This window comes from Vidua macroura, chromosome 2, assembly GCF_024509145.1.
Source record: "Vidua macroura isolate BioBank_ID:100142 chromosome 2, ASM2450914v1, whole genome shotgun sequence".
Classification (NCBI taxonomy): domain Eukaryota; kingdom Metazoa; phylum Chordata; class Aves; order Passeriformes; family Viduidae; genus Vidua; species Vidua macroura.
In genome coordinates this window covers 101,965,351-101,992,067 of record NC_071572.1, presented here as the reverse complement: position 1 = coordinate 101,992,067, position 26,717 = coordinate 101,965,351, and the positions used below count along the sequence as shown (strand labels likewise).

The following is a 26,717-nucleotide window of genomic DNA, read 5'->3' as shown; positions in this document are numbered from 1 at the left end:
ATGGGGAAGGAAAGGCTGCTCAGTGAAATAAGTTAGAAGTGTTCCTCTAATTCTGACAGCATAATTTAATGAAAATTACTTGTCTGAAATACTTTAATATATTCAGCTTATTGTATTGTATGACGTTTTGATTTATTTGGAAAATAAAATTGAAACACTTTTAATGTGTAGTTTGACCAGACCTCGTACAATATCAAACTCTTCTCATCAAAGTGCTTCACTGCCTGTGCTCCTGGTATGGATCATAATCACTGGGATGGACTCTCACCTGTCTTTTGACTCCATCTCAGGAGTTTCACAGCTCTGCATGTCACCTGTAACTTGGACATGGACTAGGATACTTGAAACTCAGACATCACAAAGAAATGTGCCATGACAGTCAGGTGACACTAGAGAAATCTTTTATATTGAAAAATGTTTCAGCATATCTGACTTAAAAAACATCCAGAAAGTCTCTCTTCTGCAAAAGAGGCCTTGAGGTGCTGCAATCCTAATGCGTGAAACCTGTAAATATAAAAACAAATTGTGCAAATCCATATAAGGTGACCTCAAGCCTTCTTACGGGAGAAACCTGATCCAGACATATTGAAGTCCTGAAAAATATATTCACCAATTCCTCTGAGCTTTTTAACAGACTCTGAGGATTTTAACTACCGACAAGTAGTGTGGTTTTCCTCTAGGTTTTACCAAACCTAGAGAGATATGAACTCCTCTCCCAATATTTTCCCCTACACCCTGTTGCTGTCTTCAGCTCTAAAATAATGTAAGAATGTTCCTACAATTTCCTTTCAGTTAATTTTTCCTGAACAGGGACAAAGTTACTTCTATTACCTTAATTAAGTGCTTTTACATAAACATAAAAGACTAATATACTAATTATTTCTGTTGATATTTCAAAATCAGTTTCATTGTTTTGACCTTTGTCATACCCACTAGACTATAAATAAGCAGAATGACAATTTGCTGGAAAACTTAAATGACATTTTAATGTATTTTTCCACTCTTTTAAAGTGTAGTAATTATTTACAGTGTATCAATTGCTGTTTCCCAGACTTCTCTAGGACAGTATTTTAAATAAAAGTCTAAGCTTTTACTAAGGCATTCTGTGTTATTGGTCATATTTTGCCATCCTTCTCTTTACACTTACATATTTACTTGTATTAACCACTGTAGAGCATATCAAGAAGTTAAAAAAAAAAAAAAAGGTAAAGCTCATTTCATGACAATTTTGGAAGTTGTAGAATTTCATTCCCTCCCAACATACATGGAAGTTCTGCCTATTTTCACTACTTTAATCAAAACATCCCTATTCACACTGAGTAGATCAGAGTTTCAGTACAGGATCTTCTTTACATCCCCTAAAGAGTCTGTGCTGTTCCTTGGAACCCTCACTGTCTGAAACATGCTCAAAATTCATACAATTCAATTAAACATTTGTGTCAGGTCAAAAACAACCTTTGACTGATGAAATAATTTCACTGACAATACTCCAACCAATAGTAATACCAGAAACTTTAGTTATAAACATATGTCCACAGGGAAAAAATCTTTCTGGTGTAAGAATATAATACTTGTTTAACTGCTTTACCGAAATGGAATATTTCAGTTGCATAATCTCTCTTGAGGTAAAAAAGCACTGTATTATTTGAAGTGTAGGTCAGGACAAGAATGTTTTGTGATTCCCTGTGTTTTGAAAGAGAACAAACTAAAATTAAAAAGCCTAAATTTCTCCCCCCCCTTATGTTTTATTTTGACCTGCAAGCTTGCTGCTATTTGACATTTTCAGATTTTTCAAGACTTTCAACTTTGCAATGAGAATCAACCTCGCAATGAGAACTACTTTCAACACAACCTTTTTATGTAAACACTGTTTCCTGTTTTGCTTCAAAGAAAAATGATGAAAAAAATCCTAGCAGCTATGCAGTCTTATCACAACAGGTACTATATTTGTGATCATCTCTTGCAACACAAGTATTTTGTAGACAATAGGAAAAAGTTGTGTTCTGCTCAGGGGCCAAGAGTTCATATTACAGAGCCAGGACTTTGTTTATGGGAACTTTTGTGTATGTCATTAGCTTTCACACAACCCAAAGAATGACACATATTTTAAGAAGAAAGTACTTTTATTAGGCCCATAGAGACAATTGTGTAAAAGACATATTAGATAAAGAAGATCAATTTTCATGCAGATGAACTACTCTTTGAGCCCAAAGTATAGAGAAAATATGAAAGTAATTGTAGCTCATTACTTTGAATTCTATTTGATTATCTTAATCAGTTGGATGTTTGAGAGAAAAGTGTTTTCTATTTTGGGACCAGAGGGTGATCTTGACCCTACTGAGAGTATAAGTGGTGACAGAAGTGGAATGATCAGAGCAAACAGTAATCAAAGATCACCAAGACTTGAGAAACAAGGAAACTCAGAAGTCTTTGTCAAATTAATCTGATATGAAATCCACTATCTGATAGAGTTGCAAATTTTGATTCTCCGGCCCATCTTTGGTCTTGCAGCGTCAGGATTGCAAGGTTAGAGATGGAATAGTTGTTTTGGGAATATAATTTTCCACCTGGTAACTGGGTGTCGCTGTTCTTTCCTAATTAGGTATCCTGTGGTGGATGTTTGGTTTCACCCACAGAGCTCCCTAAGAGCAGTGAATGCATTTCGTGCTGCCTATGGCATTTCAGAATGCTCATGTGTAGGATCTGTATATTTTGGTGGTTCTGCTGGAGCAGGTGTTTATCATGAGGGCTGTGGCAATATTTAAGTATGAATTTCCTGAGCTATCTGGCTCTAGCCAGCATATACTGGTCTGCCAAAATTTGCTTTCAGTGATGGAGCTAATGATAATGAGTGTGGTTTGAAGGGAAGGATGGGTGTTTCTAGGAAAAAATAATTTCAAGGTATGATTTTCTTCCAATATAAGCTACAACTTGTTAACATTTTCCAGTATACATTTCTTGCATATTGTGGTATATAATACCCAGTAGGGGATTTCCTCTCTGTATTGTAGTAAGTTTGAAAAAGGTTTAGGTGGCTTCTTCAAATATGTTATCCTAGTGGAGTGTCAGTGTTGGATGAGCATCATCTGTAGCTCTGTGAGGGCGTGTCATGAGTGCTTTCCTCAGAGCAAATGAGGTGATGTCTGTGGGCTATATCAGTTTTTCTAGTATGTTTTGGATAGCTGATGGTTTGTGGAAGGAGGTGTGTTGGTCTGTGGATTTTCTGCATATGGTATTTTGACGGTTGCTATTTTTTATGTTGACCTTGGTGTCTAGAAAGTTGGTGCTGATGTAAGTTTTCCAAAGAGTTTGATGGGCAATTCTGGTTGCTGGATTTGTGGTAGAAATCAATGAGGGAATCAAAGTTTTCAGTGCAGATGTCATTTGTGTACCCCTAGCATACCCTAGGAACATGTGTCGGTTTGGTGGGAAGGTTCGTGTTTTACGCGGGGTGACTCCTGATGAGCCTGATATCCTGGTGCTTGGATGAAAATACCTGGGTGCTTGTAGTTGCATCTGAGATTTTGTGAACATGAAATGGTTGTGGATGAACATGAAACAGATGGGCTTGATTATTAAATGTCGAGAGACTGGTGCATACAAGACATTTAGGCATAGGGGCAGCAGTAATGGTTCCCTGGTGGAACATACAATGGAAACACTAAAGATGGTAGAGAAGATAGTTAATAAAGTCAGTAGAAAAGATAGTTAATGAAGCAGTGATCCTGGAGGAAGCATGTTTGTCCAGAGAAAGTTGTTTTCACCTGTGACAAAGTATTTAAAGATGGTGTCTGCAGATCCTCATAGCTCTTCACGGAAAGTCTACTTACGTTTCCTTCTGCAAGAATCTAGAAGAGCACCTTAAGGTGGCAAGAGCTGACATGAATTTTTTCCATTGCCATTAGGAAGAAATTTGAACTCTAGGGTGAAAAAAGCAGAGGTCTTTCTTGAGGTCCTTCTCATTGGAAAGCATAAAAAATCATGTGGTGGCATCACTAATACTATCCTAACTTCTCCTTTATCAATTGTTTAATAACTAATTGGTGACTGGCTTTTAAAAACTATGTAGACCCTTAAAAAACGCCATTTTTACCTTTTAAAAAATTCTTTCTGAAAGAATTGGTTTTGCAGACCAATGTAAAATTGATTTAGGAGGGTGCAGCTTACTCTAATGTGAGATTATTTTACAGATGATGGTGGCTATTTTGTCTTTTTTTTTTTTTTTTTTTTTTTTTTTTTTTTTCTAGAAAAGTTGAGACATAGTTACAGGAACACTTCCTGCAATTGGACTACAGACCACAATGCTCCCAATGTTTCCGAGAATAAAAGTAAGCATTTACAAAGAAGAAATAGTGGTAGATATTCAAGGTTGGGGTATTCCTCCCAATGACTTTGTGGTGGGTGATGTTGAGATAATTTTTCAGGTGTTGTCTTGTTGGTGAAGGAATTGCCATTGCACTATTTGGGTTCAGTGTTAAACATCAGTTTCTCTTGATAGTGATTTGTTGCATGGTGGTTTGGTGAGTTCCAGTTTCCTTTACTTTGTTGGAGCTCATAATTTCATCAGGTTCTGTCAACCTCTCAGGAAGGTAATTTTTTCTCAGTTTCTTAGATTAGAGAGACCTAAACAGGATATTGTGTCACATATTTGAGTTGAAACACAGACTTTTTTCTACAGGCAAGATGACCTGCAAGATGTATCTGTGTCACTCTCCCATGTTCCTCAAAGCCTGAGCTGGACTTCAACTCACTTTTATATCTGGCCTGAACAGGACCGTGAGAGGACATGAGAAAGAAAATGGCCACAAACTGTAGCATGGCTTTATGAAGAGTTTTTGGTATTGAATTTAAGATGAGACATGGAGAACACCAGAAGATGTTCCTAAGCAAGGGCTCAGAAATGTGTCTCTAGCAGCCTGGGTGCATGTGGGAGAGGAGGAGACTGAGTTGGTTTCACTGGCAGCCAGGTGCCAGCACACCTCTGCCATGTCTCTAACCCATTCCTTTAATACGATTGTGAACTGTGTTGCTTCTTTGGACAGTGCAAGTCAACAGCACATGTGCTCATTTTAGCCTGGCTTGAGTGAAGAGCGAGTGAGACTGGGAGGGGTTGGCAGGCCTTTGGTCCCGAGGGCTTGGACCCACCAAAGGGGCTAAGGGATGTGGACCCGAGGTGCACGCTGACTTCAGATACCGGGAATTTAGGGGAAAGGGACCCTGCAGATGCAACCAGGGGCTCAGGTTAGCCTCGGCTGGGTGGAGCGCAAACCTGAGCGGGGCAAGGGTGAGGAGGGGGCAGGAGGCGGCGAAGGCAGCGCTGTGCCCGCGCGGTGCTCAGCCCCGCTGGAGCTCCGCTGCGCGGGGCGGAGCAGCGCCGACCGCCATCCTCGGGCCCGGCGGGGGCCGGGGCACCGGGGGCAGGGGCGGGCCCGACCCGGGCCGGCGGGGGCCGGTCTGTGCTCGGGGAGGGGAGGGGAGGCGAGGCGAGGAGGGGGCGGCGGTGGCGCGTGTGGCGGCGGCGGGCGGGAGGGAGGAGGAGGAGGGCGGCAGGGGCGCGCCGCCCGGGGCTGATTGGCCGCCCCGTTTATAAGAGGTGCCCGGCCGGGACGGCGAGGTTGTTTGTCGGCGCTGGGGAGTTTGGCGGAGCCGCGTGTGGAGCCGTCGGAGCGGAGCGGAGCTGCGATGCGTCGCGCCAGCCGAGACTACACCAAGTACTTGCGCGGCTCCGAGGAGCTGGGCAGCGGCGCCGCCCACGAGAGCGCCCCGGCGCCGCCGCCGCCCCCGCCGCCCGCGCACCCGCACCCGCCGCCCGCATCCCGCTCCCTCCTCGCCGCCCTCGTCCTCCTGGGGCTGGGGCAGGTGGTCTGCAGCGTCGCCCTCTTCCTCTACTTCCGAGCTCAGGTAAGCGGGAACTGGCGCGGGCGCTTCCCGCGGAGGCAAGTGCGGCCGTCTCGCACCCTGCGGAAGATGGCAAGGCCCTCGTGTCCGTGCGATCGAGGGGATAAATTAAAGAAAAACAAACAAAAAAGTTTTAGAGCACACTTACCTGTCTCTGAAGCTGATCCAGTTCTGAGAGTAGTCGGGCCAATGGGGTCGCAGTGCCCTGCCCAGCGTGTGCTGGCCCCGATCACTGGAACTGCTCAGAACGAGGGGTTCCAGGTAGCGCTCCGGGCATCGGGTGCATTTTGGGGTACAGGGCTTCGCCGCGAGGTTGGATATGAGGGGTTCCCTAACTCGAGAAACAGTTTAGTCATGATCCTTCACCTGAAGTCTTGCAAGGGCTTTTGGTTTTTAATGATCTCAGTTTTCCACTGGAGAGAATTTTGGCATTGGGTATTAGACAAAGGTTCTTCACCCAGAGGGTGATTGGGCACTGGAACAGGCTCCCCAGGGAAGTGGTTACAGCACCAAGCCTGACAGAGTTCAAGAAGTGTTTGGACAATACTCTCAGGCACATGGTGGGATTTTTGGAGATGGTGCTCTGTGGGGTCAGGAGTTGGACTCGATGATTCTTGAGGGTTCCTTCCAACTCCGCATAATCAATGATTCTGTGACATGTCTGAGGTCTTTGGCTGCCTTAAATGTTTCACCAGCAGGAGAAATGGCTTTAAAGACAAAAAAAGATCGTCATGCAACACCACTCGTGATGGTTTGTCAATTCAGGCTGCGCAGGGGCGCTGCAGAGGAGCTGGGTCTGTGTGCACGTGGGCATTGGCCAGAGGTGCCTGCCGCAGCTCAGGAGCTTTTTCTGGGATTCTCGGGATTTCTGGGAGAGAGCCGCACCTCACCTGCCAGGCCTCAAGTGTGCCGGGATGCCTCGGAAGAGGCAGCGGTGCGTGCCGAGAGGAGCGCGGGGAGGTATCGCTGTGGGGGCAGATAAGGTGATGAGCGGTTGGGTTTTCGGAGAGAAGAGGAGTCTGCTTCTTGGAAATGGCTCGGCTGCCTGAATTCCCTCGCTGCTGCAAAGCTGAGCCCTCTCGGAGGAAGTGGGGACCTGCCAGCTAGTTGGTTCTCAGGACTAGGTGTTAGATTTCTGCTTGGTTTATTGTCGGATGCTAGCTAGTTCTGTTGATGTGGGTCTGACTGCCGTCATGGAAGTGGTGCTTCTGTTGTGTGTACTTTTCATTTGAAGTCGGCAGAGACTGGAAACCTGTTCCTTTCGGTTTACTTTCTAGGTAGAGGCACTTGATCTGAGGTAGCAGGCTGGATTTCTTAACTAAGTGCACTCTGAAAGCAGGTGTTGCACAAGTGTATACCTGCTTAATCAGATGAGTGACTGTCAAATATACAGTAGTGCTGCTGATAATTTATTATGCAGACTAATTCATATTTTCTTACTGACAATGGCTTTGTGTTTTCCATTTTTCAAAAAATAAAATGTAACGGCAATACAGCACTTAGTTAATCATAACTTGTATATTTCAGAAGAGTGACATCTAATTTCTGGGACTCACTGTTAAGTAGCTTAAAGCTACTTGTTTGCTTGACAGCGAAATAAATTAATGCCTGCTTCAACTTGTGACAGGGGAATGTTTTTCACTCCAGATGTTTATGAACCTGAAAAGACATTCTTGTCAAAGCATAGCTCAGAGATGCACAGCTGTACATTCATTAGGGGGCTCGAGAGCTATTGCAATCAAAACAACTTATCAAAGTGTACTCCCTTATAAAAGACTCTTCCTGATAGGTACATGTCAGGGTTTCATGTGTGACTAACAAAGGGTAAAAAGAACCATAATGGCTATTTTTCTTCTTCTTCCTTGATTTAAAAAATGGCATGGTTCAGTTGTAACTCTGCATTTGACAGCTTAATTCTCTTGCTAGTTTCTTGTTCTTTTAGATTTGGAGTAGTGCTATTGAATGGAGTCTTTAATAAATTTGAATTTCTAAAATATCTACAAGAGGTGATATAACTCAATGTAGTCTTGACTGAAGTAATTGTCTAAAAAGTTTTAATGTAAAAAATGTCATCAATGGAAAATAGACTGATAAGTATGTGCTTGAATTAAGTACATAATTCACTATAAGGAGATATGATAATTCATATTTGTTCACCATTTCTAATTGTGAAATAATATAGATGGAAAAACATAGTAGGTCCTGCAGCAGTTAGTTCTTATTTCACGCTCTTAGAGAGTTATTTTATTTAAATGGGACATGATCAGGCCTCTTTCTTTTGAAAAGATTTCTGTGAAGTTTGATTTTATTAAGCTACTTCAATTTGGCCTTTTCAGTGTAAATTTCAGCTATCTAAGTTTGTACTTTAATAACAGAACTTAATTATTTTTAATTAATTTTGTTGAAATAATGAGGTGTTAGTAGTAGAAGCTGTGCATGAAAAGATTTGAATTGTTTGCTTGGTAAATTAAGCAAATGTGAATTAGAAAGATTTGAGTATATAGGCTGATATTAAGAAATTCTATATTTTAGAAGCTCTTTAAAACCTTATCTAAGTGTCTGAGTAAACTCTGACTCAGTTTTACCACTCACATTTTGTCTGTATTTGCATAAATTCGTTTGGGCTGGATCATGACATGGTATAAGCTGAGACAATAGTTGAGGTTTTGGTTTTTCCTTAATTTTGTTTATTTTGTGGCTTGAGCATTAGGAATTTCACAAGACACATAACTAAGACTGACACTAAGTTTTCACGGGTAAACACATGTTTGTGGCCAAGAAATAATGCAGTGCCATGCAAGTGAGACAATGAGCTGGTATGTTGAAAAAGAAAGAAAAAAAAAAGGCAACAAGTTTGAATTTTACCAGTATTCTCATAATAGTGTACTGAAATGTAAAAACATTAGCATGTTTTATCCTTGCTTTTTGGTCTATCCTGTGCAGTGTACTGAATCCAAGAAATTAAACAATAAAAAAAGGTATCAGTCTTAAGCATTTATTTTGCCTAAACTTTGAGGAATATTTTCTCATTATAATGCCATGAAAATCTAAAGATACTCAGAGCAGCTGGAGGTCATCACTCGATAGACACTCATGCATAGCACAAGGTGAGAAAAATATTTTCTTTAACTTTCAGTGATAAATTCTGAGGTTTAGTCTCCAAAAGCTTAGCTTTTAATCTCTTCTTTCTGGCCCATTTCCTTAGTGCACTTAGATTTCAAAAGAGTAGGAATCTGGTCTGACACTGACTGAGCTGGAGGGCAGTGAAGCAAATTGAAAGTGCTCAAAATGAAATGTGGTGGCTGAGTGTCTAATGCCCACAGTTTAAGCTAGACCTCCAAGAGTGTGCACTTTTCCCATTAAAAAAAGTTTGTACACATTTCAAGTATTCTACCAGATTGAAGAGTTCGCAGTTGAATAAATGGTGACCTGAAAGCCCAGTTTTTATTGTCATTTCATGCTTATGTGGAAGTCTTGTGGTATGTTTTCAAACGATTACCTTTCAGACTTCAGATGAAGTTTTCTGAGCATTGTGGCTAACAGAAAAAACAGCTTGCTGGGGATCATTAACATCTTTCAGAAGCCTGAAAGAACCCCTTCTTGGTGCTTAAGAAGGGTCATGGAGTGCAAAGTGATATTTGATAGTCTGGAAAGTGGTTTAAGTTTGAAAAGAAGTACAAGTATAGATTGTAAACATTTATTGTAAGGTGTAAGTATTTAATGCAATATTGTAACAGTGCATAATTGTTGCAAAATTTAATAGTAAAGGTGGGTGAAATGTATTGTATCTTTTAAAACCAAACTGAGTCTTTTTTACAATAGAAAACTGGTTCTTAATTCTGTAAGTTGAGCCATGATGGTGTAATTCATTTTGGCTGCCCTGAAGTGGCTGAATAGAGTTCAGAAATGCAACTAGAATGATGAGAGCTGCTGAAAACTGGGGCAATGAACAATTTGACCTGATTTCAAGGTCGGGCAAAGTGGATATTAAAAATAAGCTAGTTTAATTCCTCTAGGGTATTTAGGATACTTCACACTTTATAAAGCTTTCTCCTTTATTTGTGTTTGCGTCTTGATATTTCTTCCAGATATTAGATTTTGGTACTTTTTGCTGAAGGTGCCCTGCCCTGCAAGTTAGCAAGCTGCTTCTGGTATTTCATCATAATTTTCTCATTCTTTAGAAGATCTTCTCAAAACATGTCCTTGGAAGTTTTTTTGTGCATCACTACTTCCCAGTTTTGATCTCAGTGCTCGGTAATGCTTGTTTACAGCCATGGCAGTTCAGTGCATGTTCTTTGTAAAGACTTACGATGCAGGATTTCTGAGAAGTCCTTTTCAGGCAAGTGAGCTGATTTTCATAGTTAAATGTAGTGAAGACTATTCTTGAAGGTATTCTTTGAAAAAGGTGAGGGCAACAGGTGGGTTAGTTAGTCCCAAGATCAGAATTTCCTCTTATCAAACAGTAACTCTGGAGACTTGCAGTTTTTGTCAGGGTGGGCTGCACAACTCCAAGCTGCTGAAACCATCAGCTGCAGTGTTTCCATTAAGCCTTCAGTCTTTCACCTGTAGGTGCAGAGATGCTGGATTTCTGTCTTAAGCCTTGAGCAGATAAACTGTAATCTGAGCAAGGGATTCTATGCAATCTGCTGTTACTGTTGTGATACAGTATTGTGTGACACATTTGAATGATGGCTCATAGCAATGAGTCTATGCTGGCATGATTTGTCATGTTGGACACTCAAGCCTTTACAAGTTTCATGATCTTTGTGCTATAAAACTTAGTTTTCTTGCCTGTAATTCAGAAGATGTGTTTTAATAAATCCAAAACTGGGATAGTAGTCTCTGTCTAGTAGAATTACTGATACAAATTAGTATGTATTGGCAGTTATTTGCTGTAGCTTTCTGTGTTCTGTTCTATGATTTGTGTAGAGGGGAGAAGACTCAGATATCCAGATCCTGTTAAGAGACATCAATCAGGTCTCTAACAATCCCACCATGAGAGGTTACATTTGAAATAATGGGTCCTATTTTGGGTCCCTTGGTACCAGAATTATATCAACAAACTGGAAGGTGTCCAGCAGAAAACCACTGTGACAGATAGGAGCCACAATGTATAAAAGAATGAAGAGCTGGATTCTGTGGCAAAGAACAGACTAAGGTGAGGGAAGCTAATCACTGTTTTTAGCTACTTAAAGACAGGCTTTTAGAAGCATTCAGCAAAAACAAGAGGCACAGTCATAAATTGCAGCAAGGAGAGCTGTAGCTGGATGTAAAAACCAAGGATTTTTTTTTTTTTTTTACACACTAGAAGTAGTGAAGTTTTAAGACAGTTTGCCCAGAGAAGCTGAAAGTTTTCCCCAAAGCTTGTCTAGAAAAGGCCTTAACCCACCTGGCCCAAGTTACAAGTTGGCCCTGCTTCAAGCAGGAGGCTGGAGTAGAGATGCCCAAAGGTACCTTCCAACCCAAGTCATTCAGCATTAACTGTCTTTTAGCAGCTGTTGGTAAACATTTTGTGCTTATTTTTAATTTTAGTTTACAGTTGATTTTCTGAATACAAGCGGAACATAGTGCGAGAGTTGCTTAAGAGTGCAGTTTTACAGTCAGTTAAAGCTGGTGCTGCCCTCCTGATACTTCATTCTTATGCCTATCCCTGTACTGATTCTGATGCTTGTCTGATATATCTGGAGTGACTTGGTTTTGGGGAACTAATCTTAAAGGAAATTAAGCCAGCAAAAATTCCTCCCTTGTTACTGATTTGGAAGAGGAGACTGAAATCCAGAAATCAAATTCTGTGGTGAAGGGGGTGAGAGCAGAAAGATGCTAGTTTAGATCTCCTTATGCAGTTAATGAGGCTGCACTGCACTAGCTGACTTCAGAAGTCATTAGTGTAGGTTTTTAGCACTTAATTCATAGAGCTGCAATGGCTATATACAGATTTTCTTTGGGGACTCAGCTGTGTCAGGCCGTCACAGGAAGATGTTACTGCCTCCAAGCCATTCTGTAACTCATCACTACCCCTCTGCTCAAAGCTGTGGCGTCTTATGGTCTTCAGGTGAACCTTCTATGACCTGTTTCACTCCAAATCTGCAGGGATGACTGAGACAGCTAAACCAGGCTACAGGATCTGATACTGGTCTGAATGAATTGCGCAAAGAGCTTTCCATCTGGAGACCTGAGCAGAAGGATGGTGATGGAGGAGGCAGCATTTGGTACTGCTGTCTGTGCAACAAATGTCTCTCTGCTGTGTGTTACTATTGGATGGCTGCCTGGGTGGTGTAGACTTTAATTCAGCTCTGTAATCCTAACCTTACAGTTTTACGTTAACTAACCTTTTGGGAGGGGGGGTTAGGGAGTTGAATTTATGTTCTGTGAACAAATGATATGCTTGATTCACTCTGGCTGTTTTGTATTGTGAAAAACTTCCTTTTGATATGCTGTTTTGTTCAGCTCTGTGTTAAAGGAAACTGAACACTAGGTACTGTCCATAATGTCTTGATATTTTTTGCATTGCAATTACAAATAACCTTTTGTAATTCTCAGGTAAAAGTATTTTTTCCAATTAAGAAAGATAGAAGTAAGTGTTCGTTAATAGACCAGCTGATACAGTTAGAGAACCTAGACTAAGAGTTTGAGCCTTCTTTAAGCCTGAAGTAAAAGCAGAATAAATGCAAGTTGAGAACAATTTCTGAGAATCCTAGGCCATCTCTGAAAGATAGTTGTTAATCTCTTCAGTGTAAAGGATGTGGAGTATGTGAAAAAAGGGTGAAATAGTTTAAATAGTTTTTGTGCAATAAAATTCTATCGCGGTACAATCCTAATCCTTGGATTGTCTTCCAATTTATCTAAGTGATAGAATGCAGGATTTAAAAATATATTTAATTCAGTCACAAAGGTTGATTGATAAAAATGTCTTGCAGGTACTCTAAACTTACCATTCCTTGTCCAATGATGCAGAGGTTTCTTGTGGTGCAGTTTAATCATCTTTTGGTCTTTAACTTTTGCTGTCTTGCTGTCTTTGTGAGTATTTCACACAGCAATATCTCTTGCCACTGTCATGGCTTAATCCCAGCTGGCAACTGAGTCTCAGACAGCTGCTCACTCCCTGATGGGATTCTGGAGAGAATTGGAAGAGTAAAATTGAGAACTCATTGGTTGAGATAAAAAAAAATTAAAAGGTAAAGAAAAAGCTGCACACACAAAGGAAGAAGAATGTGAAGGCAGGTGTTTAGCCATCCCTAGGACAGCAGGGCTCTACCACACATAAAGTGATGTGGGAAGACAAATGCCATCATTGCAAATGTCTCCCCTTTCCTCCTTCTTCCCCCACCTTTATATACTGAGCATGATGCCACATGTGTGGGGTATCCCTTTGGCCAGTTCTGGTCAACTGTCCAGGCTGTGTCCTGTCCCAGCTCCTCTGTCCAACTCTCTGTCTGGTGGGGTGGGAGGCAGAAAAGGCCCTGACTCAGTGTCAGTCCTGCTCAGCTGCAACAAACACATCCCTGTGTTACCAACACTGTTTTGGTCACAAATCCAAAACACAGCCCCATACCAGCCACTGTAAAGAAAGCAAACTCTATCCACAATGAGCACATCCATAAAACAGCTTCAGTAATAGCTGACTGACAGCTTCAATGATATAATTTCAGTGATAAAATGGTTTCAGAGATAACTTCTCTGTCTTCTGTTGAAAATGATGTGCTATACACACACACACATACTTTCCCCAAGTTTCTCTACTTGACATTCATGTGTCATCTTACAAACAATAGCTTTTGAGGTAGGATAGCTGTGTATATTTCCTGCTAAAATAACTGTGATATTGCCCTGAGTGCTTGAAATACAGAATTCAAACTTATTGGCTTTACCATAAGAGTGGGATTTATATTTAACTTTTGAAAGTCACATATCTAGTCTAAGCTAATGAAATAGGCAGCACCAGAAGATAATTCATTCTCCTATCTCGCATGTTTTTGGATGAAATAAACCCTGATGTTGGGAACTGTTTCTCTTGACACTGTTTATAATGAAAATTTAGGTAATAAACTTAGCCAGGGGCCAAACATTTACGTGGTTAAAAAGTCTCTAACATTTAGAACTGTGGTTGTGCTTACGTTTTTGTTTCAGATGGACCCTACCAGAATTTCAAAAGAACATGCACACTGTGTCAGAACACTTTTTGGACACCAAGAAAGTACAGATTTGCATGATGCCTCCTTTGAAAGTCAAGAAGCGAAGTTAATGCCAGAATCCTGTAGAAGTGTGAAACAGGCTCTCCAAAGGGCTGTGCAGAGGGTAAGTGGCACAATGTGTTTCTTTATTTCATTGTCCTGTTGCAACTAAAACAATTTTTCTGAAATCTGTATTCAGAGGTAAGTTATATTAATATATTTCCTGGTGTTTGAGTAACACCTGATGTTTTATTCAGGATTGTATTGTATTTGCTGATGAATTTGGTAGTGGCTAACCAATTCTGTATTCAACATTTTATTTATTTTATTTTTCTTTTAAGAAAGGAAGACTTGAAGTTGTACTAAGAAAACTGAAGTTAGGTGATTAGCCTTTCTGACATTTGGGTGGGCCTGAACAGTAGTCATTTATGCTAACACTTGTATAGGTTTTCCAGATGCTCATAACAGGTGTCAATTCCACATTCTTTTCAAGGGAATCTTCCAAACAAGATTCTCTTACATCAAGATCATCAGCAAGCAAAATATTGCCTGAAGGAAAAGGAGATAGCGTTTGCTCTCATTTGCTCTTGTTTCTTACTCTGGAGTCCAAAATGAGGGTCAGTTCCTGCTTTGGTTTTGCTCACTTTGCCAGTTCTGTGTTCTATGCGGGCCATTCTCACACTGGCAGAAGATCTACTTGGCTGTAGCATGATAACTGGGTGGTCTTTATCCAGGAATTGAGAATGACAGGTTGTTCCCAAACACAAATGACAAAAGAAGTCAACCCTAATGAAGAAGCCTAGGCAAGCTGGAAGTATGCCACAATCTCCTTTCACTGCAGTTACTGCTTTTGATCTCTTTTTGTGTTCATGATAGTGTTTAGTGCTAATTATGGGCTGTGTAACAGATGGATGTCTGCTATGGTATTTGATTTTTCTGGCTTATCAGGCCCCTTACAGCTTTACTGCCTCACATCTTCACAGGACTGGCAATTTTTCATTAAGGGTACTACATTAGATTTGAGCTGAACTCACGTGTGCTTTAGCATGAACTGTACTTGAGTTAAATTTAGAGCATTTGAGTTGTGCTAATATGATGTTTGGTTTTAACATAGAACTCTAAGTGACAGATCTTTTTGTGAACAAAACACAGAGACATAGGAGTCTATGTCTTGTCCCTTTTGCTAGCCACCTCCTTCAAGAGCTTAAGGGGGAAACAAAGGGTTATGTCTGTAGGATTAGTTCTTTCCTCCTGCATTTTTTAGAACCTCTCATGCTGCACCTACATATGTGCTGTGTGCTGGGCTGCTCCTTCACTCATGACAGAGGAAGGAGCTTGTTACCGTAAGTCAATGGGGAGCCCTGTGTTCTGGTCTTTTGCTGCTGGTTACTCAACAAAGGCACTGGCTTTAGCTGAGGCTTTATATCCTGCCAGTCTGGATGGAGGTTAAATGCTGCAATGTCTGTGGCTGGGATAAGTAGTGAGTAGGGATAACTTTTTTGGCTGATCACCATTAGTTTGAGAACAATAAAATTTCCCTTGCCAAAGTAATTAGACTCTGAATTTCCTTTGAATGCAATGGAGCTTATTAAGCAGCTGCACCAGTGGTCTGGATGCTTTGTCATCTTGTATCAATGACAGAGAAAGAAATAGATAGGAAGGTGGTGACCTGAGGCTTTTTACATCTTTTTTGGTACATCAGAGAAGTGAAAGTAACAGTGTCAAGGCAGAATTATACTTTATCATTATAAGTCTGTAAATTCTGCCTTTCAGTCATCCTGCTACAATGAAGAGCAGAGGTGCAGCTATAACTTGCTTGCAGTTGCAGGCACTCCTTTGTGTGTGGATCCAGCTAATGTGACTTAAAGGAGGTTTCCTGTTGTCTCTGCTTTCTTCACTTTCCTTAAGGAGAATCTAAATAATCTAACTTATGTCTGTTTTAAGAACCAGTATCCTTATTTGAACTGGCAGCATGCTAAGTGACTAAAATGGAACACTTCAAAATACCATTTATGTTTTTTGGTTTTTCAATATATTGTCTTCTGCAATTCAAGCTGTTCAGGAAATGAAAATAGACAAATTTCTTTTGCTCAGGTTTATGGTCTGGTTACAGCTTCTAGCTTCCTGTGCCAGTTCTTATCGGTTTTCTTTGCACACCTCTAGACAGAGTGCTTAAATGTAAAGCAGAGATTGATGTTGAAAGTGGAAGTGCTCTTATGAAAACCAGTGTAGTAGGGCTGCAAGATCCAATCTAGAAATATGTGTCACCTGAAAAAATAACGATTTTTTCTTTTAATCAGAATCTAATGATTGATTCCTTAACACATTCTGCGATAAAAATTCTGCTTAAGGAGCATATAAACTTTCAAGCAGACAAATAATATACTTTCCTAGCCAGCCTGTTTGCTTAATTTTTTTCCATGTAACCCTAAAAAGCTTTTGGCAGTCCAGATGCTCTAACCACAGTCCTTATGAAGTCTGTTATGAGCCTGAAGTAGAAAGGACTACAAACATATCTTGGGTCAATCCATAAGTAACTTTGTTTGGCAGTGCTCCCAGGTTCTAGCTGCTTGTGGAGTTCAGGCATAAGCTGTTCTCCCACATGGCAACAGAGTGCTTTGCTAGACCTCCAGGGCAGCATTTATAAAGCGATCTATATACTTAGCAGGCGTTTAAAGAGCACATGGTTATGGACCAAGTAAAGGTTTCACAAGTGATTACTGTAAGTTGTTAAATTTTCACCTACAATTTTGTAGGTTTCTAGTCTACAGTCTTACATGCCTTTTTTTTTTTTTTCTGCAAGCAGTAGACTACTCATTTGGAGAGAGGTTTTATTGCTGGTCTCTAAACTACAGTCTGATGAATATAGGTTCATGTACTTTCTATTTTACTTCCTTTCTGATTAGCATTCTTCAAATTGCTGAATTTCCGGCAAGAGAATCAGATACTTCTTCCTGGTATCAGCTATACTTAAAGCTCTTGGTAATAAAAGAATCAAGTACATAAAGAAGCTTTAAGACCACATCTGAAGCAATAAGTGAGCGTCCAGAAGTTCTCTTCTCATTGGTCTCAAAAGGGTACTTAGAGCTTCTCAAAGTAGATACTGAGATATTTAGATAAAAGCTGAAGGAGACTAAAAACCTTTCACAGATGTCATGTCTTCAGGTGTAGCCTTGTCACTGCATCCTCAGCATTGGACAGAAGTTCAAGAGCAGCAGTTATTTCTGCCGCCTGCTATGGATGAGGTAGAGAGCAGTTCCTAACTTATGAGAAAGTTTTGGAGCTTCTTAGTGGCCTCTTAATTTTTTTTTTTTGGATGAAGGGAAGACATGTTTTTCATTTTTGTGACTAACTCCTTGTCTGTTGTTTAAACAGTGAGTGTGTGGAGGAGGTTGGAATGTGGGAAGCTGGCCAGCAGAGTTGACTTGGTGGGCAGTGAGCAAATGACAAAGGTGTACAAGTGCAGCTTGTCATAAGATTAAGAGTGGGGTGATTTTTGTGTACAGTTCTGCTAAAAATAACTGAACAGCTTGGTATCACATACGCTTCTGTGGATGGCAGTCTTAAGAGAAGTTGCTGGTAATGTTTTGTCAGCAGTTTTCATGCCATTATAGCAGTGTCTTAGTCACGGGTTCTGTTGAGCTGTTTCTGCCTCCTTAATGAGCCTCTGCATTTTTAAGTATAAGACACCTAAGAACATGCAGGAGCTAAAAAATGCAGTTGATACTTCAGTAATTTGAGAAATCACAGCTCTTAGTTTCTTGCAGTAAGAATACCAGGGGATTTTATAATCCCATTAAGAGGCTACCTTCAAACATCCACTGAAAAATGTTCTTCAGGGTCAGAAGAAAATACATAGTTAAATGCTTTTCTAAGGTAGGTTGTGTATCAGCACCTTGGAACTGTATGAACATCAAGTAAAAAAAAAAAAAAATCAAGAAGTGTTTAACTGCTTATTCTTTATGAGGAAACCTACAACTCCATATCTGTTTTATAGGGACTAATTAATGTGTTTTGTCTTCATTTTGGAAGTTGGGGCAACATAACAGAAAGAATATCAAACTTTCTTGAGGCTAGTCAGAATCAAGTAAAGAACTTGACACTAGTCCGGAGCTTAGAGAGTTGCTGGAGGATTTTGTTTTCTGGCCACAGTTTAACCTTCTGGTCCAGTGATAGGCTCACAGAAGAGTCAATGAACAATTGGCTCCAACCCCCCAGCCTTGGGGTTGTTAGTGCCATGATCTAACCAGTTGCGCTAATCATGAATTCCAGACAAGGAGAGTTGTGGACCCAAGTCCTCCTGGGTAGCTGTCCTGCTTACTGAGTGGTGAAGCTGCAGATGAACAGCACCACCACCAGTTAGAAGGAGAGGAGCTCAGACTGATTTCATGAAGTCATTCTGTGTGGAACATGAGCTGAGTCAGGCTGCTGGGTTTCAGAAGGTGAGGTATTCAGCTGCTTAAGCTAGAGCATCTTTGGAAATGTGCAGAAGCAGAACAGAATGCTCCTAAGAAAAATGTAAGTTAAAACTAGACTAGCAGTCAACCAATTCAGGGCTTTCAAGGGCTGAGCAATTATCAATCATGGGATTTTTCTTTTTTTTAGTACCAAATCTAGACAGTAGGAGATTAAAATGTACATGATTCTTTTTGGATCTGCTTAGTAGGCTTTCCAGGCAAGGACACTGTCACATCCTCCATCCTCCCAAAGGAAAGGATATTAAAACAAACTCCACAACTGAGAAGTTTCCAAAGAAAGCAAGAAGACAAACATGTCTCTACTTCAAGGGAAAAAGGGTTGGGATAGGTGAGCTGCAATAATTTCTGAGAATGTGGTCCATCTCCCAGGCTCTTCTTCTTGCCTTACGTCCTGTTCTCTTCAAAGGCTTTTGTCATTTTTCACAGTACCTAGTATTTGCATTCTCTTGTCATCTTCCTATTTCCTACTCGTGTGGCTAGTGGCTGATGTTGACATGCAGCTCCTAGAACTGAACTTCATTTTCATGCTCCTAGAACTGACATTGAAGTAGGAAGATCAGAGAAGCAAAGTGAATGTAAATACAGGAAGTCAATGTGAGTTTTGCTGCTTTTGAAGTTGTGATTCTTCTGCTTTTCTTCTCGTCTTTACAGAAAAAAGCATCTTCATGATTCTTATCCATGAAATCAGCATATCTCAGCTGAAGTATTATGCTTTGATAGTCATACTACAACTTCCACACTGCTGTGGCTTTTCATTTTGGTTTAACATTTAAACACCTACTGAAAGGGGAAAGTGAGAGTAATAAATGCACCAGCCAAGGCACTACATATTTCACTGTGGTTGCAAAACTGCATAAAAGCAGGACTTCAGGTGTTTTCAGAGCAGAGTTTCAAATTCTGAAACACCCCAGTGATTGAGAGCACAGTGGGACTTTGCTGATCTCGCCAAATCTGAGATGTATTTCATATACATGATTGAATCAGGCAAACAGCAGTGTGTGTGGCATAAAGATGAAATAAAGGACCACTCCTAGGTTCAAAGAGGACATGACTTGCTATCTTCAGCAAAATGTTTTCTTTTACTAAACATCTTCTTGACAGCTCCATGGTATGAGGTATTCAGAATAACAAACATATTACCCCTGTTTTTTTAGAAAACAGATAGTTATGGTGAAAAGGGAGACAGAACTGAGGGTTGAGCTTAATACTAAGACTCAGTCTAGGCTTGTAACAAGAACAGGCTGCTTAAATTTTGAAATCTGCTGTTTGTATCTTTTTCTAAAGAGGAGTACAGGTGTGAATGATTAAAAGCAAAGCTTTTTGTGGTGCCTGATGCCTGCATTTTGTGCTGTTCTTGGGTCTGGGTGGCATAGTTCTCATTCATGTTAAAATTTATCTGCAGCTAAGAATTACATACTTTTGAAGCCTGGCACCCAGTCCCTTTGGTCCAGTATGGATTATACTTAATCCTTCAGTTCCTGCATACCTTGTTAGAAGTGAGCCTTGATTGTAAAGCCTTGTAGCCTTCCCTGTTGGTGGCCAGTGGTGAGGCATGGAGGTTTTCATTCACCTCATCACAAACGAAATTCAGAGTTTAGCTATCCTTAGTTGTTAGAGTGATTAAACACTAGTTCCTGTATAAAAATGCCTCCTCCTTTGCCTTTAGACTCCAAGTAATTAAATCAGTTCATAAATTCCATTGTTGGATGTGATGCCTTCTTATCAATTATACTTAGAGAAATATTCAATGTACAGTAAATAGAAAAGATTTTAAATGTGCTGTCACCACTACAGTAGATCGTACAGTGATCATACATACTAGCATTTCTATCCACCTTTATTAGAATTACCAAATTACTAGATGTAATTTGATTGTGTGTGCCTGTTACATAAATTATCATATTTACATGATTCATATCCCAGACATCTGAATGTGCTGCAGGTGGAAGTGTCCCCAAATAAATGCACAGAGTATTGTTAAGTGTGCAGACTAAACACTGTTACAAAACCAAGAAAACATCAAAGCAATGTCTCCTTCTCATTTTAGGAAGTCCAGCGTGCTATGGGAAGAACGCCACCAAGACCAGAAAAAGGTAGGTGTTGGTTTATGAATAAGCAATATTTTAGTTCCACTAAACTTGTCTTTTTGGGATAATGCAATTTTTTTATCTCTAGCTGCAATGGAGGCATTAGGACTTGAGCTGTACAAGAGGAGCAAACCTGAGAAGCAGCCATTTGCCCATCTCATTATTGATGATAAGAATATTCCATCTGGTAAGTTTGATTTTTAAGTGAATACTTCCAATACTAATATAAATGTATTGAAAGTGAAGTATATTAAGATATTTCAGCAAAACATCAACAGACTGGGACTTCAGAAATGGCTTTTGACAGTGAGAATAAATTGGATGCATTAAAGAATTTCAGGGGCAGCAGGAGTACTGGTAAAAGGAGGATGGCTCCCCTTTGTATCAGTCTTGTGCTGATTTGAAATGGCCTTCATTTCAAATTGCCACTTTTCTTGACCAACCTCTAAAGGGGCAAATCCTGCCCCTTTGTGCTGTTTTCAGGTGGGGAAGGAAGATCTACATTGAATGCTCTCCTCTAAAGTTTCCCATTTTCCTTTGGCCTGTAGGGCCCATCAGGAGTTTTTCACTGCCACTAGACACCAGCCATGAGGATGCATGCTAACATACAAGCATGTCCCAGCACAAACATTGCCCAAGCTAATGAGCAGGGGGAAGAAATTGTTCTTGTGGCTTTATCTGCCCCTGTGGTAAGAGGATGGCATTCTTTTATCTTGCCAGAGTTCTTATTTTCTGCACACAAGTATTCAGATGGCTTTGTGAATATCCTTGCTAGCACAGTACCAGGGAACAAGACATGAGTCTGCCTTGAAACACTTTCCAGAGGAGAAGATTCATTCCTAACATTTTAAGATAATGTTGGAACAGTTTTAGTTTTTGCCCTGAGGCACTGTCAGTTGAGATTTTTTTCTGTATTCTCAATGCTGTATTCTCAATAGTTGGTGTGGTATAAGTAAACCAGAGTTTTTTCTGAAGCTGTTAGGTAGAGGATCTTAAGATCACCACTGTCTTCTTTCTCTGAAGATTTATACATTCTGCAGGGCTGAACTCATTGTTAATTGAGCTATGCACATTGCTTTTTTGTTTTATATAATCAAACCAAAGGGGAATGGTGTGTTGAGACTTGAAATCTGAGATTTTAGCAGCCTGCATAGTAATACCTTGCTCTTGCTCTATTTAAAGACAAAGCACTTCTGTACAGCTTCTTGCCTGCAGGGATAGGATTCTTTCAAGTGCATTGACATTGCCTCAATCCAGAGCCTTATAGCAGAGAGCTTAAACAGCTTGTCAGATGGCAGCCAGAACTTCCACAAGCTTTCTTGTTAGCTCAAATGCCTGCTGACAATCTTCTATTTTAGTCAGATTTTGGCTTTGACCTACTTTTACAATAGGTCAATAGTAGAGGATTCAGTATCAATAAACTTGCCTTAGCATTTTATCTTTTGGAAGGTTTCAATTAATTTGCTAGTCATAGAAACAGATCACTTACCTGCAGAAGTGGAGTGTGTATCAGTGTTCCAGTCTGTGAAATCCACCTTTTTCTGTGTGGAATTTATTTGCTGCTTACCTGGATGGTGCTGTAGACTGTAATTTTACAACTGTAATTTACAGCAGCTGATAATTTTTACAACTGTGCATTGCTGCATTAACCTTCAAGGGTGTGGCAGAGAAGACTTATGGGTGATGGCCAGGGAGACATTGTTCTTTTTTTGCTGCAGATCAGCTCCTTGACAATGTGATGAGCTGTTCATATATTCCCTTCTGATCTGGCTTTTGCCTCTTTCAGAAGAGCAATGCCAGGAGTTAATCCATGAGCACAGCTTCTGCAGCCCTTGTGGGCATTGCAGCAGTGAGGGGCTGCATCCTTAGGGATAGCAGGAACCCTGAACCTGCTGGTTGTGAGGCACTTTAATATCATGCTCACTGGCATGAGGCAGTACCCACTTGGCTGGGTAGCACAGAGATTAGTGACAGGCATTAAAGAAAGAAAAATATGCCTGAGGGGTCACCAGAAGTTTTTCCTCTCCCATCTTGTTTTCTCTGACTGCAAATGGCAATTTCTATCTTCCTCCCCTGATTCTTTACCCTCCATGTCTGAAATCTATCTTAATTGTTTTCTGCCATCCCTGAGTGGATAGATATGTTCTTAATATTTTGAGGTTCTCTACTGTCATCAAACTCATCCAGAATAAACAGTGCCAGGAAAAAAAAGTCTTCATTGCTGTCAAACAGGATTTTAAGCAGTTTTCTGCTGAACACCCTTCATGAAGGGGCACTGAGCAGTGTCTGTGAGAGAACATTTTGCTTTGACCTGGTTCACGATAATGTCAGGCCTCAAGTGGACTTTTGCAGCTGGGGGATAGTGCAAGGGAGGGGGGAAAATAACCCTTCTCAGATTCAGATTGTAGTGTCCCCACCTACCCTTTGGCACAGAAGCTGTAGTGGTTTGGCTTGCTGTGTGTTGCTGCCTTAGGTTAGAGCTGGATGCTTGCTGGTTGGTTTTTACCAGAGCTCACTATAAATGCTACCTAGGTTTTAAATGAAAACAGTGAATTTTGGTTTATAAATTGATTACAGAAATTAGTCACAGTTTAAAGGGGAAAATAGCAAACAGAAATAAATATAAATGTTAAATATATACTTTGGGGTGTGAATTGATACCTTTAGCTGTCTAAGGAAATGCTGTAGTATTCTGAGTTATTTACAGCTGCAGGTTTGACTTAGCTGCCCTTTGCCTCCAAAAGACTTTTCAGAGCAAACAGTACTTTGGTCCTTTCTTCAGGCTTTATTTATACCTGAAAACTACTAGGATGCAAACAAATTATCAAAACAGGTCTCCTTTATCTTCTGTTCCACTCACATCATCTTCCTTCTTGCTAATTAATTTTATTTAACTCAGTTGTATTAGTCTTAGTTCAAGTTCACAAAAAAGAAAGATATTGTTTTTATTTATCTTCAGTTTTGACAAGAAGCATGCATTATCTTGAATTCTTAAATAAAGCTTTCTGCCCTGTCTGGAAGGCTATTTTGTTCATTATCCCCCAGCCACTTCCTTCCCTGTCAACAGGACTTAGCATGTGCTATTTTTCCAGTGGTTCCAAAGTAAATTATTTCCCAGAAGATACTGTATTGCAGCACTTGTGACTGTCCTATGGCTTGGGTTATGTGTTATGTGTTTCTGATACATAACATTCATACAGCAGATCCGGCACTTACATGCTCCAGTTTCCTGCACTTCCTGTGTTTCAGGGTGCTAATTGTTTTGATGTCTACAAATCTAGGTGTGTTACCACCAGAAGTGCTGAGAACCTGCTCACTCCTCCCACTGCAAGTTGCATGGCATAACTCCTACCAGAGCATCTTTGTGCTGTGCTGTTGGCTGTGGCACGTCTCTTCTGGAGCTCTGAATTGTGGCAAAATGCCTGTCTGCCTCAGCACATGCAATTATAGCGTGGTAATCTGTCTTGGAAGGGACTTCCAGAAGTTATCTGTACATATCCTTTGCTCAAAACAGAGAGGGTCATCTCCCATCATCTCTTGGCCTGTTCCCCTGAGCATCCAAATAGTGTAAACAAAATTCACCCAGAGCCCCTCTCTCAATTACAAGCAACTGTGGCACCTATTTGCTCTCTTTTCCCTTCTTCAGCAGAAAAATCTTCCCACTGAGGATTTCTTCAAAATTGGAGCTTGGCTGGCAACTAAAAAGTTGACTTGTCAGGTAAATAAAATCTGCCTAGCAACTACCCAGTGTGCCACCAGGCAATCATGGCATGCCTTTCTATTCCATCATAGGTTTGCATTCCTGTCCTCTATCCAATATGCCTCTCCTCTGATCCAGGCAGAGATTTCTTGTCTGTCTTCCTCATCTTGAAGGGAATACTGTCCCTCCATGGGACAGTATTTTTCCCAGACTTAATGCTGTGCAGATGAAGCTCTGTAATTTCCTCAGCTGTTCCTGGTACTTCAGAGGTGCACTCCGGTACCCCTAACTCAGTATATTTTGCAGGTGAATAATTGCAGGCTAAGAGACTTAATATCTTGTTGTCTCTTCCAGTTAATTGATGGGGTTTGGATGGTTTTTTGGAGGCACTGCAGAGAAGATGACTTCTCTGTCTGGTTTTGCTTTCATAATTTCTACCTGGCTGCACTAGACCCATAGGGGAGCAGGTACTTGTGACCTGCCTTTGACAGTGCTTTTGCTTAAGTCTTTGTGGAAGAAAGTCAGAAGGCTTTTGTTTGGGCTGCTGTTAAAGTATTCCTCTCACATGGAAAAGCTGCTTGCCCTTGGCAGTTAGGGGAGATTCAAATCCCTCTGTTCCTACTTCCCTTCCCTTTCTGCACAGACCCAGACCAGGTGGGGTCCTGGGGCATGCCTCTGTACATGCTTGGAGCAGAGGGCACTGTGCCCTGCTGTGTGACATGGAAAGTTTGCTAAGGAAGGACTGTTTTGGTTTGATGTTGGAAGAATAAGGTACTGAAAGTTTCAAGCAGTCATTTAGATGCATGGGGAGGCTGAGGTGTGAAGACCTATGTGAACCCATGGCTGTGGGAGGCAGCAAGTAGAGTCAGTCTTGTGTGCTGAAAATTACTAATGGTTAGGGGGACAAGTTGGCCACCTCCCATCTGTTGTATTATGCCCAGGGTGTTGCCCTGAATAACAGAATGTTAGTTGCTTGTGCCTATCAGGAGGTTTGTCATAAATACTTGAAGTGCTGTATGAAGTCTAGGCAACTTAGTATGTAGTACTAAAGATGCACAACTGTACTGACCTTTCCCCATCTTTTTGGTGTTATCAAATGAAAATATGTTTACTTTTCTACCACTACAGTTATAAGAACATAAAATATGGAAGGTTTCCATAAGCTTTCTCTTTTTGGAATTGCCAGTTCAGCATTTTTTCTGAATTTTAGTTACTCCTTGTCAACACTTACTTATTAAAGACATGTAACAAGTTTTTCACATTCCTCTCAACTAATTGTAACTTGAATAAAGTTTTAGGTGGAATGCAATGCCTGTGCAGAGCTTGTTGCATGGTTGCTTAGCATAATCAAACTATAGGCCAAGCAGTTGTTTTGTACCATAGTCCAGCAGGTGTTCTGCTGGGAGGGCACAGTTTTAAGTACAAAGCAAGATCTGGGAATGTATGGTGAAAAGGAGATGTTTTTAGGAATTTTTATCATAATTGTTTCATATTCACTTTAGCCTATAGAATTCCAGTTGCTATTGATTCTAAAAACATAACGCTTGCTTTCTAAATGTTGAGGTTTGTCAAATGTTTATAAATAATCTTTTTTTTTTTTTTTTTTTTATCTCCAGGAACTCGCAAAGTGAACCTCACATCCTGGCATCATGACAAAGGCCAGGCAAACTTATCAAATATGACATTCAGTGACGGAAAACTAATTGTTAATCAAGATGGATTTTACTATCTTTATGCCAATATTTGTTTTAGGCATCATGAAACTTCAGGAAACTTGACTAAAAGAGGGCTTCAGTTGATGGTTTATGTGATTAAGACAAACCTTAAAATAAGGCGCTTTGATGTGTTGATGAAGGGAGGAAGCACCAAATACTGGTCAGGGAATTCAGAATTTCATTTTTATTCTGTAAATGTAGGGGGATTTTTTAAATTAAAATCCGGAGAAATGATAAGTATCCAGGTATCAAACCCATTGCTACTGGATTCTTCGCAAGAAGCAACTTACTTTGGAGCATTTAAAGTTAGGGATTTAGATTGACTCTTTCTTTAGTGTGATGAAAATTTTTTGAGTTTTTAGTTGTCCAAAAACAACTTGAAGAACTGAAAATCTTCTGCAACCCAATTACATCTGTATAAGCCATATATCTCTGAAGACATGTTTTTGTCCCATGCAAATTCCAGCAGGAGTCCTGAAAATATATGGAAGGGCAAAATGATACAGTTCTCCTGATGCAGTCTTTAAGCAGTTTTACTTCATTTGTCTCCAGTGGCCTCACTAGAGTCATTGTGCCTTTTGCATTGCTGTAGTTGAAATCAAAACAATTAATATCCTTGAGCTTCTGTTGCCAAGTTCTGCCCTGATTACCTTTACTAGTTTTGTTGC

General features: G+C 40.5%; 1 protein-coding gene across 1 annotated transcript; it reads left to right on the top strand.

The window, feature by feature from the left end:
* Positions 1 to 5,682: 5,682 nt before the first annotated feature.
* Positions 5,683 to 26,372, top strand: TNFSF11 (TNF superfamily member 11). The gene is made up of 5 exons (XM_053971303.1): positions 5,683 to 5,901; positions 14,026 to 14,193; positions 20,595 to 20,640; positions 20,723 to 20,821; positions 25,951 to 26,372. The coding sequence occupies exons 1-5, from the start codon at positions 5,683 to 5,685 to the stop codon at positions 26,370 to 26,372; spliced, it is 954 nt and encodes a 317-aa protein (XP_053827278.1).
* Positions 26,373 to 26,717: the final 345 nt, after the last annotated feature.